At 44.6% G+C, this 18376-nt stretch overlaps 1 protein-coding gene across 5 annotated transcripts; it reads right to left on the bottom strand.

The window, feature by feature from the left end:
- Positions 1-922: 922 nt before the first annotated feature.
- Positions 923-16355, bottom strand: C7H15orf40 (chromosome 7 C15orf40 homolog). Of its 5 annotated transcripts, none has more exons than XM_005560309.4 (4): positions 16226-16355; positions 14963-15089; positions 13278-13405; positions 923-1482 (listed from the first exon to the last, which is right to left on the bottom strand). In XM_005560309.4, the coding sequence occupies exons 1-4, from the start codon at positions 16337-16339 to the stop codon at positions 1477-1479; spliced, it is 375 nt and encodes a 124-aa protein (XP_005560366.1). In that variant the 5' UTR covers positions 16340-16355; the 3' UTR covers positions 923-1476. The 5 variants fall into 5 exon arrangements, with proteins under 5 accessions (XP_005560366.1, XP_045251860.1, XP_005560365.1 ...); XM_045395925.3 differs by lacking the exon at positions 923-1482 and adding an exon at positions 7429-7571; XM_005560308.5 differs by lacking the exon at positions 923-1482 and adding an exon at positions 9004-10061.
- Between the last annotated feature and the right edge of the window lie 2021 nt (positions 16356-18376).

The raw sequence follows: 18376 nt of genomic DNA, 5'->3' as shown, positions 1-18376 counted from the left end.
AATGAAATATCAATTTTAAGTTTAGAATGTTAAAATTGAAGGAAATGATCATTTTCCCTGAAGGTTATTGACAGCACTAATTTTGAACTCTCATAAAAGAACTACACTTGTTTCCTAAATGTAATTTTTTAAAAAAACATTATCTATTTTTAAACAAGTTCAAGCCAAACCTAAATACAATTTTTTTTTTTTTTTTTTTTTTTTTGAGACGGAGTCTCGCTCTGTTACCCAGGCTGGACTGCAGTGGCCGGATCTCAGCTCACTGCAACCTCCGCCTCCCGGGTTTACACCATTCTCCTGCCTCAGCCTCCCGAGTAGCTGGGACTACAGGCGCTCGCCACCTCACCCGGCTAGATTTTTGTATTTTTTAGTAGAGACGGGGTTTCACCGTGTTAGCCAGGATGGTCTCGATCTCCTGACCTCATGATCCGCCCGTCTCGGCCTCCCAAAGTGCTGGGATTACAGGCTTGAGCCACCGCGCCCGGCCTACAATTTTTTTATACCTTAAAAATTTTCCTAGACTTCCTATTTCATTTGATTCATTCTATCCAAACACAGATCTGGCTATGTATGGAAATCTATGCCATAGACTGTTGACTTCTTTTACTTAGCACAATTATCTACAGTGAAAAGGATATTTTTAAAATTAGGCAATATAGGAAACAAATACTCCCAGCTTAAGGTGGCCTCTATTATTATTGGACTTCAGTTAGCTGGAAATGTTACTCGTGAAAGTACTTACTTTGTAATGTCAGACAAATGAGATATTATATGTAAACTATTTACTGAAATGCCTATTTGAATTTTTCTTTCAGTATCTTGCATTTTAACCAAAGACACATATTTAATATGTATAAATGAGGATTTTGAAATATTAAATAAGGCTTTGGTTAATTCCGTGTGAAAAATTAAGGTACTCAAAGAATTTTTGTTCTGTTTATTTATGAACACAGAAAGATATGCTTTTAAAACTCTCAAATTTTAAAACTGATTTAAGCCCAACAGCAGAAAATACTCTTGACACTGGCAGAAGTGAATATTGTTAATATTGAGATTAATCCTTTAGGATTCAGATATATCCAGATATGACACAATATCTAAACAAAGATTTTTCCTGACATCTGCTATATTAAATTATTATAGAATGAAATAAACAACTAGATTCAAGTAGTAGATTACAACACTGGAGCCCACAGCAGCCTTGAGAGCAGATATCTCCTCTTTTCTAGAAGTCTGGTTGATTACTGCTGGGACCAGCGTTTGAGGAAAATAAGGATGGAAGTAGAGATCCCTTGACCTGTGGACATTCTGGGAGAGAGTGGCCCTGGGCCAGGCTGGCTGCATGGGTCCCAATCAGTGGGGCTGCACTACATCACGGTGTGCCCAGGATGAGGAAGAAGTGACACTTCAGCTGTTGTGACACTGTTGAGGCCTCCGGGTGCCAGAGAAACATCTTGCTTCTGAGGAATTCAACTATCAGTGCTGTCAGATTAGAATAGTGGAGATGAGCTGTGGATAATACCCCTCAGATTTAAAGATTTACAGGATGAAATAGGAGGAGCAGGTTAATGAAGAAGACAAGTCTTCGGTCAGAACAGCTGGCTGGGTACAGTGGCTCATGCCTGTAATCCCAGCACTTTAGGCAAAACTCCATCTCTACTAAAAATTAAAAAATTAGCTGGGCGTGGTGGTACATGACTGTAATCCCAGCTACTCGGGAGGCTGAGGCAGGAAAATCGCTTGAACCCAGGAGGCGGAGGTTGCAGTGAGCTGAGATTGCACCACTGCACTCCAGCCTGGGTGACAGAGCGAGACTCCGTCTTAAAAACAAACCAACAACAACAACAACAACAAAACAGCTAATATGTGATTCAACTGCCCCTTTGCAGGAATAAGAGAGAGCATGAAGTATGCAGCACCGAGCTAGGCACATAATGGGTACCCAGTCAGTGAGGTTCATATATAAGAATGAGTTATCTGTGGGCTGCTGAGGTGCAAGAAGGACAACTCGCATATCTTTCACCATGTCTTCATAGGCTGATGGGCTGATTTCAGCTGTTTTCATTCTTCTCCCTAAAGGGCACAGACAGCCCCATGTATGGGCTAATTGAGCTGGTGTTTTCATTCCTTTCCCTCAGGGACATGAGAGCCCTATGTATTAATTACCAGTTAGATTTTCTCTGGGTTTCAGTGACTCCTCCTGAGACAGCTTCAGGGGATGATGTGATGATGATCTCATGGTTTTTTTCCACTGCTAGTGCCTTTAACTCCCTAAAGGATCTCCAGCTTCTTTGTCTGAATTAGGTAAATAAAGCTGCTCTAATTGCTAATGGCCAGAGCTTTGTTGTTTGTATGTGTATTTTTCACATTTTAAAATTTCCTCAACTTGTGTGTTTACAAAATAATATAAAAAGTGAAACAATACAAAAATGAATAATTTTGGCCGGACGTGGTGGCTCACGCCTGTAATCCCAGCAGTTTGGGAGGCCGAGGCAGATGGATCACCTGAGATCACGAGTTTGAGACCAGTCTGGCCAACTTGGCGAAACCCCGTCTTTACTAAAAATACAAAAAAAAAAAAAAAAAAAAAAAGATTAGCTAGGCGTGGTGGCTCAGGACTGTAATCCCAGCTACTCAGGCTCAGGCTGAGGGAGGAGAATTGCTTGAACCTGGGAGGCAAAGGTTGTAGTGAGCCGAGATTGCACCACCGCACTCCAGCCTGGGCAACAAGAGCAAAACTTCGTCTCAAATAATAATAAATAAATAATAATAATAATAATAATTTTTAACTGACTTCTATAGCTGTTATTTTCCTTTCTTTATTCACTCTTTATCTTGCCTTCTAAATTCCATACTGTTTTCAGCCTCTTCTCTGTTGCACTGCTTCCAACATGGCCTTTATTTCTATTATCCTTTTGTTTTTCTTTTTTTTTTAATTTGAGACAGGGTCTTGCCCTGTCACCCAAGCTGGAATGCAGTGGCACAATCATGGCTCATTACAGCGTAAAACTCCTGAGCTCAAGTGATCCTCCTGCCTCAGCCTCGCAAGTAGCTGAGACTACAGGCACATGCCACCATGCCTGGCTAATTCTAAAAAAATTTTTTTGTAGAAATGGGGTCTTGGCCGGGCGCGGTGGCTCAAGCCTGTAATCCCAGCACTTTGGGAGGCCGAGGCAGGTGGATCACGAGGTCAGGAGATCGAGACTATCCTGGCTAACATGGTGAAACCCCGTCTCTACTAAAAATACAAAAAACTAGCCGGGCGTGGTGGCGGGCGCCTGTAGTTCCAGCTACTTGGGAGGCTGAGGCGGGAGAATGGTGTGAACCCGGGAGGCGGAGCTTGCAGTGAGCCGAGATCACGCCACTGCACTCCAGCCTGGGAGACACAGCGAGACTCCGTCTCAAAAAAAAAAAAAAAAAGAAAAAAAAAAAAAAAGAAAGAAATGGGGTCTTACTACGTCACCCAGGCTGGTCTCAAACTCCTGGCCGCAAACTATCCTCCTGCCTCAGCTTCCCAAAGTGCTGGGATTACATGTGTGAGTCAACATGGCCAGCTTTATCTTTTACTTTTAAATTCTGTTAGCCACATTTCAAGTGTTCAATAGCCACATGTGGTATGAGCAGCTATCATGTGTACGTGCTGCCCAGTATGACTGTAGAAGAGAACTAAAGGCTAGCATTGCTGTTGACTTGACTCACTCTCTTATTGTCCACAGTACCCCAATCCCCCTAGGCATCTCTGAGGAAACCTAAGGCTTTGAAACAGTTTGAACATCACTGTGATAGTAAAAACACATCACAGATTAGTTTCCTGTAGAAATGACCAGGGAGTATGTAACTTGTGGCTGCAAAGTTTGGGGATTCTTCCCTCCCCAAACTCTATCTTGGGAACCGATGGACCCTGAGGCAGACAGGATCATAAAATGCAAACCCTTAATAACTGAATTATAAGGATTGTCTGAGGAATGCCTATGTGGGTAGAAATAGGTGGTCTTCCTGCAACCTAGAAAAAGGGAGTTCCTGTACTATGAAGGATCATTATCTCCAGTGTTGTCGCAAAAGATCATCTGTGGCTGGTTGATACCATAGGTCCATCCCTGCAGCAGAAATGGGAGTTATAGATGGTCATAGCTCCCTTACCTTGGCCCCTAATTTCCCTAGCTCTGATTCCAAGCTCTCCAAGCAGCCTTCAAATGATGATTCTCTTAAAGAGACTTCCCAAAGGGACAGAATGTTCTCACTAGCAGATCCCACTATAGTCTATTTGGCAGGTGTGTTCTTCACTCAAGTTAATAAGTTGGCATCTTGATTAGAAATTAGCTCCTTGCCAATTGTCCAGCCTAGATCCATTTTCAGAAACACTGGCTACATGGACTTCTGAAACCTGCAGAGTTAAGGAAGGAACTCAAGACCATGCTGATTCCACCGTGGCAATGGGCTGAGACTCTCATGTACCCAGCTGGCCCCAAGTTAACACCACTCTGGCCTGAGCTAAATTTAAGATACAAGGGGACTAAGCTTAAGGAATGGCTCTGAGAAGACGAGAAGGATCACAGCATGTGAGCCTGGTAGTCAGGCACTGCAGAACAAATTTCCTAATAGTGCTGTTGACTACAAAAGGAATCGAGTTTCAAAGTTTGTATGGCTTTCTGCTGTTGTGTTACGGTGCCACCTCTTGGATGTAAATTGAAATTCTAAGTTTTTAGTCACTAGTTACATGCATTAAAACAATTTGAATTTGGTGCCACATGGGTTCTAAAATGTATCTTTTGCATTATAGCTAAGTAACTATATAACCAAATGCCTGGAATCTAGGAGGGGATGCTGATAGCCCACAGCCTAGAGAGCTGCCTCCTAAAGTTTGAGCATTTACGTGTTTGGAACTTTATTTTTCAAAATGGAATCTCTGTCACTCAGGCTGGAGTGCAGTGGCACAATCTTGGCTCACTGCAACCTCTACCTCCTGGGTTCAAGTGATTCTCAGGCCTCAGCCTCCCGAGTAGTTGGGACTACAGGCATGTACTACCATGCCCAGCTAGTATTTTATTTTTAGTTTAGAAACGAGGTTTTGCCATTTGGTCAGGCTAGTCTCAAACTCCTGACTTCAAGTGATCCACCCGCCTCAGCCTCCCAAAGTGCTAGGATTACAGGTGTAAGCCACCACACCTAGCCTAGGTGTTTGGAACTGTAAACACTGCAAAGATGCCATCTCCATCCTCTGGTCCATCAGAGGGGATGCGGTCCATCCCCTAACCGAGAGGAAAGTGTGGAATGGCTCACAGAAATCGAGTCTGAAATCTCTGCTCCTGCCTCCAGGGCATAATGAGCCAGGCTCTTCTTTCCCAGGTTCTGTCGAAGTACAGTATAGGCAAAGCACCTAGCAGTGTCTGTCAAGTAAGCACCCAAGATAATAAATGATTAATACATCATGTTTGCACAAGTAATTATCATTTATTAAGGTGGGGATGATAGATGACAGATGCAGTGCTAGAACATCATATGTCAGCATAGTTGGATAAATATTTTTCAAACCTTATTCATGGGCTGCTTCAAATCCGGGATTCTCAGGATAACACAAGACAAGAAAGGCAGTGTAATCAAGTCAATGTAGACTGCCTAGCCAGTATGCACTTGAAATTAATGGGAGTGGGCAAAGCTAGAATCATGTCATTAAACGAATGTTATGGAGGCTGAATATTTTGTGTCTTGGGTACTAGGTCACTGGGTCTACTTCAGTATTCATAGGGGAAGACCACAGCCCAGATGATGAAAAGTACATTAACTGAGCTTCTACAGCAGGTCAAGGTGCCCAAGCCTTAGCTGTGATCTCTTACTAGTAGGAATAATCCTATGTGAGACAATTTGTTAGACTGCTAAAGACTACCTCGTTTGCAGGGGGAAAAGGGAATCATGTTCTGGAAATACAGCCCCTAGGCCAGTTCCTACCTCCAACAGTTTTTGTTTTGCTTTGTTTCTGGTTTTTTGTTGTTGTTGTTGTTGTTGTTGAGACAGAGTCTCGCTCTATCGCCCAGGCTGGAGTGCAGTGGCGCGATCCCGGCTCCCTGCAGCTTCTGACTCCCGGGTTCAAGCGATTCTCCTGCCTCAGCCTCCCAAGTAGCTGGGATTATAGTCATGTACCACCATGCCCAGCTATTTTTTGTAGTTTTAGTAAAGGCAGGGTTTCACCATGTTGGCCAGGCTGGTCTTGAACTCCTGACCTCAGGTGATCCACCCGCCTTGGCCTCCCAAAGTGCTGGGATTACAGGCGTGAGCCACCATGCCCAGCCCCAAAGTAGTTTTTGATGACAAAGTGTCACCATATCTTCTTTGTTACAAGATACTGCTATGTTTCTCACAGAAAAAAAACTTACTAGGCAAAATGTCCCCACATTTAAAATATCACCATTTAAAATGAAGTAAACATGTTATCATAGTAGAAACTGGTGGTTCCTATCCAGCACCCATTCCTCTCTTCGTACTTTTCCCAATTTTATTCAGGTACCCAACTCTCTCTACTTCTTTGCTTCTGAGTATGCTGACCTCTAGGATGGGCCTTAATTGGCCTGAAATAATTAGGGTAACTCTTTCCTCTATAGTTACTGCTTTAGGGAACTTGTGTTACAGAATGGCATTCCTTGACCATAGGGGCTAGCTTAGAAACTTCATGTGACTTGATTTTGGCTGATATAAGGGAAGGTTGACTGAAAGCTTTTGGAAAATACCAGAGCTCCTTGGAGTGGCCTTTTCTCCTACTGGAGGGGTTGATACATGAATATGAAACCTGGTTGGCCTTTTGTCTACATGAGGCAAGTGGGCCTAAGGATGAAACTGGCACTGCTGAAAAGTGAGGGGAAGGAAAGAAAGCTTTCTTTTTTTTTTTTTTTTGAGACGGAGTCTCCCTCTGTAGCCCACGCTGGAGCACAATTGTGCGATCTCAGCTCACTGCAACCTCTGCCTCCCGGGTCCCGGTTCACATGCAATTCTCCTGCCCAGCCTACCGAGTAGCTGGGATTACAAGCATGTGCCACCATGCCCCGCTAATTTTTGTATTTGTAGTAGAGACGGGATTTCACCATGTTGTTCAGGCTGGTCTTGATCTCCTGACCGCGTGATCCGCCCACCCTAGCCTCCCAAAGTGCTGGAATTACAGGCACGAGCCCATGAGCCACCACGCCCTACGGAAAGTTGATCTTTTTTTTTTTGAGACGGAGTTTCGCTCTTGTTGCCCAGGCTGGAGTGCAATGGCACGATCCCAGCTCACCACAACCTTGACTCCCGGTTTCAAGTGATTCTCCTACCTCAGCCTCCTGAGTTGCTGCGATTACAGGCACGCACCACCACGCCTGGCTAATTTTTTGTATTTTTAGTAGACACGGGGTTTCTCCATGTTGGTCAGGCTGGTCTCAATTCCCGATCTCAGGTGATCCACCCGCCTTGGCCTCCCAAAGTGCTGGGATTACAGGCGTGAGCCACTGTCCGGCCAGGAAAGTTGATCTTTTATGGTATCATTTTATGACATTCTAACAGTGATACATGTAAAATCCACAAGTAAAACGGCTTTATGGCACACACTGAAATGGTGTAGAAAGAGTGAGAAAAGCTCTTAAGACCATGTAAAACAGAAGCACATTTGCAGGCAGTGTATGGCACAGTTTAGAAGACAAAGCAGCTGGGCTTAAACCAAGCTCTGCCACTAATGTGCACTGTGATCTCACATAAGCCACCTTTTTCTTGTCCTTGATACCTATTTGGTACAAGTTAAGAGTTGTACTAGATGAGTGGCTTCTCTTTCACTGTCTGGGATTTTTTCTTTCTTTTTTTTTTTTTTTGAGACGGAGTCTCACTCTGTTGCCGAGGCTGGAGTGCAGTGGCACCATGTCGGCTCACTGCAACTTCCATCTCCTGGGTTCAAGCAATTCTCTTGCCTCAGCCTCCTGAGTAGCTGGGATTACAGGCACCCACCACCACGCCTGGCTAGTTTTTATATTTTTAGTAGAGACGAGATTTTACCATGTTGGCCGGGCTGGTCTCAAACTCCTCACCTCAGGTGATCCACCTGCCTTGGCCTCCCAAAGTGCTGCGATTATAGGAGTGAGCCACCACACGGGCCTGGACTTCTTACATATGAGGTCTTACATATAATCTTATATATAAATATATGTATGTGTATATATATACACATATGCATAAAATTTCTATCTGTCTGTCTATCGAGAGAGACAGAGACAGATACAGTGTCTCACTTTGTTGCCCAGGCTGGTCTCCAACTCCTGGGCTCAAATGTTCCTCCTGCCTCAACCTCCCAAAGTGCTGGGATTAAAGGTGTGAGCCACCATGCCCAGCTACCATCAGGAATTTTTATTATTGGTCTTCCTTGTGGATTTTGTTTTTAATGATTTGGTCCATCAATATATCTTTCTCATGTACTTGCTGGACAAAGCACACAACTGCAAATCAGCTCTTCTGATCAGCAAAGGAAATTAAGTTATTTACCTTAATAAATTACTATAACTTGAGCTAAATATGTAAAAATATATTATTAGCTTTTGAAACTTTAATATAGATGTAATTTCTGACAGGCTTTTACAAATACTAAAAATAGCTTCCAAGTCCTGTTTCTTTTTTTTTTTTTTTTTTTTTTTGAGACGGAGTCTCGCTGTTGCCCAGGCTGGAGTGCAGTGGCGCGATCTCGGCTCACTGCAAGCTCCGCCTCCCGGGTTCCCGCCATTCTCCTGCCTCAGCCTCCTGAGTAGCTGGGACTACAGGCGCCTGCCACCGCGCCCGGCTAATTTTTTGTATTTTTAGTAGAGACGGGGTTTCACTGTGGTCTCGATCTCCTGACCTTGTGATCCGCCCGCCTCGGCCTCCCAAAGTGCTGGGATTACAGGCTTGAGCCACCGCGCCCGGCCCAAGTCCTCTTTCTTAAGGATCTTTGGAGAGTCATAAAAACTAGTGAACTTGCTAATTGTAAGTTATTACTGAGGAAGAAGAAAATTCAGTGACTTCTCAAAAATTGTAATTCACATTTAATTACAAGTCATGATTTTTCTTTACTTTTTCCACAAAATGGTCAATAGTCTTTAAAAGATGTAAAAAAAAAAAAAAAAATTTTTTTACATTTAAATTAGCATTTTAAAATCTAAGGTAAGACTACAAAGCAGCATAAAAGGTTTTCTGTCACTTGTAAACTGGATTAGAAGGCAATCCTCCAAATTCCAGAACCGTTGTGGAGATACGATTTTTAATTTACAATCCAGAAAAACTGCATTCAACAAGGAGTCAAAGGATTTGGGTTCTAGTTGCCAGCTTGCATGGTACAATCTTGAGTAAGTCTCTCAACTTCTGGATATAGGATATCAAAAGCCCCCCGCAACAGAATGAAAGGTGTTAAATCAGGTCATCTTGAATATTCTTTCCAACTCTGTTATTTTACAACGCCATGAAATCAGAGTAACATGTTCCAGGCTGTTTGGGGTTAGGGATTTTAGAACCTGATTCAATGTATAGCACTTTCTAAATTTCTACTTTTTGGAGTCTTATTCGAATATATACCTATATATGTCCCCCATGTTCTTCTATGCATGTAGTATATTTTTCTATTTAACAGTCTCTTTATCATTAGCAATAAAAAAAGTTTCTCAAGGATGTATTTTTCATTTCTTTTTTTGGGGGGGAGGGAGTTTCACTCTTGTTGCCCAAGCTGGAGTGCAATGGCGTGATCTCGGCTTACTGCAACCTCTGCCCCCTGGGTTCAAGTAATTCTCCTGCCTCACCCTCCTGAGTAACTGGGATTACAGGCATGCGCCATCACTCCAGCTAATTTTGTATTTTTCCTAGAGATGGGGTTTCACCATGTTGGTCAGGCTGGTCTCGAACTCCTGACCTCAGGTGATCCACCCACCTCGGCCTCCCAAAGTGCTGGGATTACAGGCATGAGCCACTGAGCCCGGCCTCATTTCTTGCTTTTATGTTTTTCTGGCTTCCTTTTTTAATTTCTCCAAGATCTCTTCTGGAGTTGTAGAAGCCAAAAGCTTCACCACCTTTTCACGAGATTTACCACCCTGGACCAAAAGAGAAAAAACATACTTTACTGTTTAGCACATTCTATTGCTATTAGAGATAGCAGACCTTAGTTGTATAATGGGCTCTCCTGATGGCTTAGGTACCACTTTTTCTTGGTTACTTAGGCTCTAATCAAAGACTGTCTCTTAGATTCTTCCTAACATTTGTTACTAAACTTTTGTTAGTACTAACAACTCTCCAGGGTTTTTACCTTCATACATCAATTTCTATAATAAAAGCTGGACATTAAAAACTCAAAAATAGGTTGGGCATGGTGGCTCACGCCTGTAATCCCAGCATTTTGGGAAGCTGGGGCGGGGGGGGCGGGGGTGGATCACAAGGTCAGGAGTTCGAGACCAGCCTGACCAACATGATGAAACCCTGTCTCTACTAAAAATACAAAAATTAGGCCGGGCGCGGTGGCTCAAGCCTGTAATCCCAACACTTTGGGAGGCCGAGGTGGGTGGATCACGAGGTCAGGAGATCGAGACCATCCTGGCTAACACGGTGAAACCCCGTCTCTACTAAAAAAATACAAAAATTAGCCGGGAGCGGTGGCGGGCGCCTGTAGTCCCAGCTACTCGGGAGGCTGAGGCAGGAGAATGGCGTGAACACGGGAGGTGGAGCTTGCAGTGAGCCGAGATCCAGCCACTGCACTCCAGCCTGGAGGACAGAGCGAGACTCCGTCTCAAAAAAAAAAAAAAAAAAAAAAAATTAGCCGGGGGTGGTGGCGTGTGCCTGTAATCCCAGCTACTCAGGAGACTGAGGCAGGAGAATCGCTGGAACCCAGGAGGCAGAGGTTGCAGTGAGCTGAGATCGTGCCACTGCACTCCAGCCCGGGCGACAGAGCGAGACTCCATCTCAAAAAAAAAATCTAAAAAATGAATATAGAATCTTTACAATATTCTAGTCTCAAGCAATTCTTTAAGTTAAAAATGAAAATCATCTTTAAAATAAATAAATATTGCAATTTTATAAAAACTTTGTAGTAAAATAATTATAAATATAAACAAATTGGTATTCTCTATGTTGTTAACATTTCTGAAAATTCCAAACAAAAAGCAGCCAGATATTCAAGTGCTACGATTTCACAACCACTTAAAACAACTTTAAAAAGGATTTGTTGGCCGGGTGTGGTGGCTCATGCCTGTAATGCTAGCACTTTGGGAAGCCGAGGCAGGTGGATCACTTAAGGTCAGGAGTTCGAGACCAGCCTGGCCAACATAGCGAAACCCTGTCTCTACTAAAAATACAAAAATTAGCCGACGTGTTGGTGCATGCCTCCAATCCCAGCTACTCGGGAGGCTGAAGCAGGAGAATCACTTGAACCCGGGGGGCAGAGGTTGCAGTAAGCCGAGATTGCGCCATTGCACTCCAGCCTAGGCAACAAGAGTGAAACTCCGTCTCAAAAAAAAAAGGATTTGTTTTCAAACACAGCCTTTAAAGAAGATTAAATTTGAGAAGTGGTTTATTTAGATGAATGGAATTTGAACAGGCAGAAGAGTGGGGAATACCTTTCAGGCAAATGTCAGAGCATGAGCACTAAACAAAAATCAGAAATGACCTGCCACAGGTTTGGATTTTTAGGTGCAGTTTGTTAATCAATGACTGTGAATGCCAGCTGGAATCTGGATAGGAGCTATATAGTATAGCACTGGAAAACAAGTAGAGCTTTAAGAAATATAAACATGGCTGGGCCCCACTCCTGCAGATTCTATTTCAAGAAGTCTAGAGTGATACCCAGGGATCTGTATTTAGAAATCATTCCTAGGTGATTTTGATATCCACCCCTAGTACAAAACCATATTAATGACATCATATGAACCTTCTGTCTTCCCAATGAGCTACTCCTAGTGAGCAAGGACAAAGCAGGGGTTTAGCAATACTTGACGGAGTCATTCATGGAGATGACTAACAATAGGAATTGCTTTAGGTTGTTTAGTGTGGTGATGGCTTAAAGGATGAGAGAGGTAAGCAAGATTAATCTGACAGCAGGTTCAGGAATGATTTCAGAAAGGAGAAAATGTTGGCAACAGTGGCAGTGAAGAAGCATAAGCACACAGCGCGGACAGTCTCAGTAAGGATTAAGGCAGCAGGCATGAAGGAGACTAAATAGGAAGAATTCACAGATTTCTGCGATTAAGTAAATATAAAAGTTATAAACAACTAGTTTCTCAATTATTTGAAAAAGACAGAAAAATCAGTATTTTACGAATCATTATTAATGTGTAATAATCAAAAATGGCTGGACGTGGTGGTTCACACTTGCAATCCCAGCACTTTGGGAGGCTGAGGTGGGCAGATCAGTTGAGGTCAGGAGTTCGAGACCAGCCTGGTCAACATGGTGAAACCCCGTCTCTACTAAAAATACAAAAATTAGCTGGGTGTGGTGGGGGGGCACCTGTAATCCCAGCTACCTGGGAGGCCTGAGGCTGAAGAATCGCTTGAACCCGGGAGGCAGAGATTGCAGTGAGCCAAGATCACGCCACTGCATTCCAGCTTGGGCAACACAGCGAGACTCCATTTCAAAAAAGAAATAAAATAAGGCCAGGCGCGGTGGCTCACGCCTGTAATCCCAGCACTTTGGGAGACCGGGGTGGGTGAATCACCTCAGGTCAGGTGTTTGAGATCAGCCTGTCCAACACGGTGAAACCCTGTCTCTACTACAAATACAAAAATTAGCTGGGCCTGGTGGTAGGTGCCTCTATTCCCAACTACTCGGGAGGCTGAGGCAGGAGAATCGCTCGAATCTGGGAGTGAGAGGTAGCAGTGCACCAAGATTGCACCACCGCACTCCAGCCTGGAAAACAGAGCAAGACTCCGTCTCAAAAACAAAAACAAAACCAAAACCAAAACAAAGAAATAAAATAATCAAAGATGTTTAAAAAGAGAGAGACTGCCGGGCATGGTGGCTCATACCTCTAATCCCAGCACTTCAGGAGGAGGAGGCAGGTGGATCACTTGAGGTCAGGAGTTACAAGACCAGCCTGACCAACATGGTGAAACTCTGTCTCTATTAAAAATACAAAAATTAGCCAGGCGTGGTGGCATGCGCCTATAATTCCAGCTACTCAGGAAGCTGAGGCAGGAGAATAGCTTGAACCCAGGAGGTGGAGGTTGCAGTGAGCCAAGATTGTGCCACTGCACTCCAGCCTGGGCGACAGAGCAAGATTTTGTCTCAAAATAAATAAATAAATAAATAAAGAGAGACCTACCTTATCCAAAACCACATCACTCTTCCTGAGTTCTAGGACCTTGGAAAGATACCGACAGAGCTCAGCATTAGCCTCTCCCTCTGATGGAGGTGCTGCGATAGCTACATTTACGGCCTCTGCTGTCAAATCTGGAATGAAAACAGTATGGACTTTATCCTTAAGGAGTTCTTTTTCTTCATGAAGCAAGGACATTTTGTAAAAGAATTTTTGCATTTGCCTGGCACATAAATTTTCAATTAAAAACTGTTGAATGAAGAAATGAATTATTAATCACATTTAAGGGAACATGAACGTGATAAAAATGGCCCTACCATTACAGGAAATAAATCCAGAGAAGAAAACAGTTATTAACTCAATCTTGCTGACCAAGATGGGCTTACAGAGCCCTGGGGAGTATCCTGGATTTAGGCAACTGGAAATAGACCTTGGTATGTGAAAAGCCCCAGGCAGGGAGTCATAGATGGCCTTCAGCCCCATCAATGTCACTGAGGAAGTGCATGGACAGGGCAGCTTACTAGATTGTACATAGTTGTGCAGGGTTTCCTCATCAGGAAAATGAGAGCCCTGGACTAGGTTCACCTCTTATGTGACATATATCCTGAGTGTTTTTAAAATTTAATAATGTTTACTTAACAAATAATTACAGAGCACTTACTATACTCTAATTTTAAGCACACACAAATGTGTTAAAGGCTTTACAAATACTAACTTCTTTAATCCTTATAATGACTTTATGAAGATATTAATACCATTATTATCTCCATTTTACAAATGAGCCATGGCACCCAGCCTCCCATTTTAGATCTAATGAAACATAATACTCCAACAGTAGATAATGTTCACACCCACTACTTAGAAAATGCTGGCCAAGGAGGGTATGGCTAAGTTAACCTGGTCATCAGCATAAACCAGGTCTAGCACACCAATTTTGTGGTCTTCCTTTCAAAATCTAAAAATGGTTTGAAATACAGAGCTTTAGAGGTGCAAAAGACCTTCAAAATAATTTAGAGCAACGGTTTTCCAACTTTTTTCTCCTTTAGAAACCCTTTCCCCCAGTTTTCTCTAGAATCCCAATATTTAAAACATATGTAAATATAGCTAGTCAGCAGCCCTGTCTGCCTGGCCTCCCCCTTGCCCAAAGCTGATTCCTGAGGCACCTCCAGCACTCCAGAGAATAGCCTGAAAGCCTCTTAGTCTAATGATCTCATCTGACAGATGAAAAAACTGGGCTCATGAATGTTTTATACTGTTTTGATTTAAAACAAGTTCGCACAGGAACTGATCATGGGTCTCAGATCTCAAGTTTTCTCCCTCTCCTTAGGCCAGTGATCGTTAAACTACACTAAAATGTCTCTTCTTTCTCTGGCCAATGTCTCCAGTTTTGGAATAGGACAAACTAAGAATAATCTAGACTATGCACAAGTTTCCATACCTGTCCTTTCTAAAATACCGTATTTTTAAAAAGGAAAATATACAATGGTTTTCATGTAACTTGGCATGATTTAAAGATATATGCACTTTCAGACACCTTTACATTAGAATCTAGAATTTTAAAATGGAGAAGCCTCTAACTGCAGATGTGAAAAATGAACTGTCACAGAATAAGCTTTCAGCTAACCAAAGCAAAGGGAGGCTGTAGGAGACACCTGATTCACACCTGATCCCACCCCAGTGTCCAGGTATACCTGTTACAGCATTTTGTTTGGAGCCAGGTTTTGCATGGATGGTTATGGTGACACAACCTTTAGGATCAACTGCCACAGGACCTAAGGGAGGAAATGGTCTCTCTGGTTCCTTGCTCTGGCTTTTCCCCTAAAATGACAACCACGCAACTTTACAGGTTACAAAATACTTTCCCACACATTTAATTTGATTCTTCCACTACCCCCTTTCACCCTTAACAGACAAATTAGGTTAATCAGTGGCGTCCTGGGACTTCTGGCCACCTAGAACGCTTTTCCCACAACCTTCAAGGCTCTACTCAATTTTCCCACGAAGCGTTCCCATCAACCCAAGAGTGTTTTTTCCTCCCTTGCAAGAAAACTTAACCCTGGCTTCTAAACTTTAATGCTTGTTCCTCCCTCTGCTTTGTATTTCCAGTTCCTTGGGGGCATAGTCCATTTATTATTCATCATTGTATCTCATGCAGTTGGAGCTAATAAATGTTGGTGAAAATGTGTGTGTGTGCGTGTTGGGGGAAAGGGAGAAAAAAACAACAGTGCTTGATATTTAAAGGCCTGTTATGCGATAGGGGCTGTGCTAGGAACTTTCCTTCAACAAATATGTAGGCAATGGATATGTAAAGATGAAAAGGTACATGGCCCTTGCTCTCAAGGAGCTCGGACTACTGCGAGAGAGAAAGAACATACAAAATAATAATACACTGTGCTAAGGGCACCGATGAGATAGGCACAGAACATTACCCCACAGGCAGCTCAGCATTGGGGCACAGGTGGATGCTGCCAGCAGGAGGCAGTGCTTGAGCTGAGTCTGAGAAACGGACTGGGTTGGCCATACAAAGATGGTGGAAATGGGAGTGATGTATTCTTGACAGAAGGGGTGCGATCAGCCAAGGTAAGGGAGGAGAAAGCAGAATACAGCCTCCCGGGGAAGCGCAGGCGTCATGCCGCTGCTGGAACATGAATTGCTGGACTGGGAGTGCGGGGAGGAGGCCAGAGGTCAGCACACGCAGCCCAAGGAAAGCTCGGCTGCCGCCGGGCCCAGCGCTCAGAAGTCACCGGGTGGACGGCGGCGCAGCCTACTGAGGCGGGGTGACAGCAGCAGGAGCCGTAGCTCTGGGGGTGGCAGCGGCTGTCTTGAGCCCCGGAACTGAAAGACAGCAAGCCGCTGGCAGTGCCTCCACTCACCCTCGGGCCCCGCTTCTCCCGCGCTCCTCAATGAGTAGCCCTAAGGCCCACCCCTCTGCTTCCAAGGGACCTGCTACTGGCCTTGGTCGTCGCACCAGCCTTCTTAGGCATCTCAGCGCGAAGAGGAAGCCGAGCTGAGCCCCGAGTATTGGGTGTTGACCGGAGCTGCCTCAGCACGCTGCGGAACCGCAGCATCCCCGCCTGCGTAGGCGCCGGAAGAGCCCTCTGCGCTTGCGCAGGTAGCTGGCAGGAGCGGCCTCAGCGACCAGCGCCCAGCGCCCAGCGCATCAGCTCTGGCCCGACGGCGACACCTTAAGGCCGGCGGAAGCGAGCCTCGTGCCCCCAGAACATGGGCAAGCCTCTTTTGTTCTGGAACTGGCCTCAGGAAGTGCAACTGCGGAGCTAGGGCCTCACCGTGTCATGGCCCACCCCCTCAGCTGATGGGAAGGTGTGTCACCTCTGGCGTTCTTTCCTAATCAGGGAAAGAAAGGTATTGTCCCTTCTCAGAATTGGAGAGCGCGGCAAGGAGTGCACAGGGCCAGGTGTCTTCTCGCTCCCGTAGCCAAGCCACAGGCAGCAGAGTCCCACGCTGCTGCCTGTGGCCATCAAGTCGATATAGAGCTTCGTGCCAGCTTGGCCCTTGTGAATCTTCCACGTATCGATGGCGCACCTACCTTGTGCCAGGCGCAGCGGATCCCACAATGTAAAAGAAAAGGAAATACACTGCGACATGTGATATGGCGAGACATGAAACAAATCAGCAGAGGCAAGATCATGGAGTCACTGAAGGCTTTCAAGCAAGGGATTAGCAGTCCAATTTGTTGTTTTAGAAAGACACCAGCTGCACTGTGGCCGACAGAGGAAAAGCCAGAAATAGGGAGATCCGCCCCCTAAATGGGAGAGGGTGGCCTGAACTAGAGTAACCGCAGGGAGGGTGGAGCGCTGATCATTTCAAGGATCTTCAGGAACTGGAATCATCAGAACTTGGGAATGACTGCATGTGCGAATAAGGGGGAAGAGTCAAGGAAATGCCCAAGTTTGAGGCCCAAAGAACAGGTCTGGGAGTCCGAGATGAGGAGTTCAGCTTTGTACATAATGAGTTTGAGATGCCCGCGGGACATCCAAGTACAAGTATTAAAGGGGTAACTGAATATATGTAACTGAAAGTTTGTGAAATCAAGGCTGGCGATAGAGATTCTGGAATCTTCTGAAAGCAGATGGCAATTGAAGCTATGGAAATGGATGAGAGTGTGTGTAAAGAGCACGAGGGCTCAGGATAGAACAGCAAGGGCAGGTAGAGAAGTCATTGACCAGGTAAGAGTACAGTGCAACGGCAACTAAGGAAACGCGCTTCAAGAGGGAATATCAACAGTGATGAACGCTCCAGAGAGAGCATGTCACATGTAACGACTGAGAAGTGGCCACAAGATTTAGAAATCAGGTCAGTGTTGGTGACCTGGGCTAGAGCAGTTTCAGTGGAGAGAAGGAAATGGAGATAATTGTAGGGAATAATCCAGTGACTTCACTGTGAAGGAGCAATTGGTATCTGAAGGGGCACATGACATTCAAATACTTATTTTTACCATATTTGAAGATTGGTAGGAAAGAGCCAGGAGAGGAGAGGTTACAGCAGAGGGCAGTTCCTGAAAAGGTAGGATCTGAGCTCAAGTAGAGACTGACTTCACTACAGGAGGCCTTAGACACTCCCTCCTTCCTAAGGGAAAGCTTAGATGGACATGTAGCTATGTTTATAGGTTTGGTGATGGGAGGTGGAATTTCTTTCATTAACTAAGGGTGGGGAAGGTGTTGAAGGTGTGAGCAAAGTGGAACAGCTTTACATTGGGACTCTCGAGACTGGCAAAGGGCTGACTATTGCAACTCACTCAGCAGTAGACAGTTAAGGAAGACCATGAAATCCTCATGATCCCAATTTATAGTTACATTATTTTATTTTATTTATTTTTGAGAAAGAGTCGGGGATGGGAAAAGCCTGTCGCCCAGGTTGGAGTGCAGTGGCAGGATCTCGGCTCACTGCAACCTCCGCCTCCTGAGTTCAAGCAATTCTCCCTGCCTCAGCCTCCAGAGTAGCTGGGACTATAGGCGCACGCAACCACGCCCATTTTTTGTATTTTTAGTAGAGACAGGCGTTTCGCCATTTTGCTCAGGCTGGTCTCGAACTCCTGAGCTCAGGCAATCCACCTGCTTTGGCCTCCCAAAGTGCTAGGATTACAG

The sequence above is a fragment of the Macaca fascicularis genome, chromosome 7 (genome assembly GCF_037993035.2).
Source record: "Macaca fascicularis isolate 582-1 chromosome 7, T2T-MFA8v1.1".
Taxonomy (NCBI): domain Eukaryota; kingdom Metazoa; phylum Chordata; class Mammalia; order Primates; family Cercopithecidae; genus Macaca; species Macaca fascicularis.
The sequence above is the reverse complement of the archived record's forward strand: the minus strand, read 5'-3'. Positions and strand labels throughout refer to the sequence as shown.

Coding starts and splice junctions, on each gene's coding strand:
- C7H15orf40 (XM_005560305.5), bottom strand. CDS start 16,339: ATGCTGCGGTTCCGCAGCGTGCTGAGGCAGCTCCGGTCAACACCCAAT. Junction 15,090..16,225: donor AGGCTGGTGCGACGACCAAG/GCCAGTAGCAGG, acceptor TTGTCATTTTAG/GGGAAAAGCCAGAGCAAGGA. Junction 13,406..14,962: donor CAAACAAAATGCTGTAACAG/GTATACCTGGAC, acceptor TTTTCATTCCAG/ATTTGACAGCAGAGGCCGTA.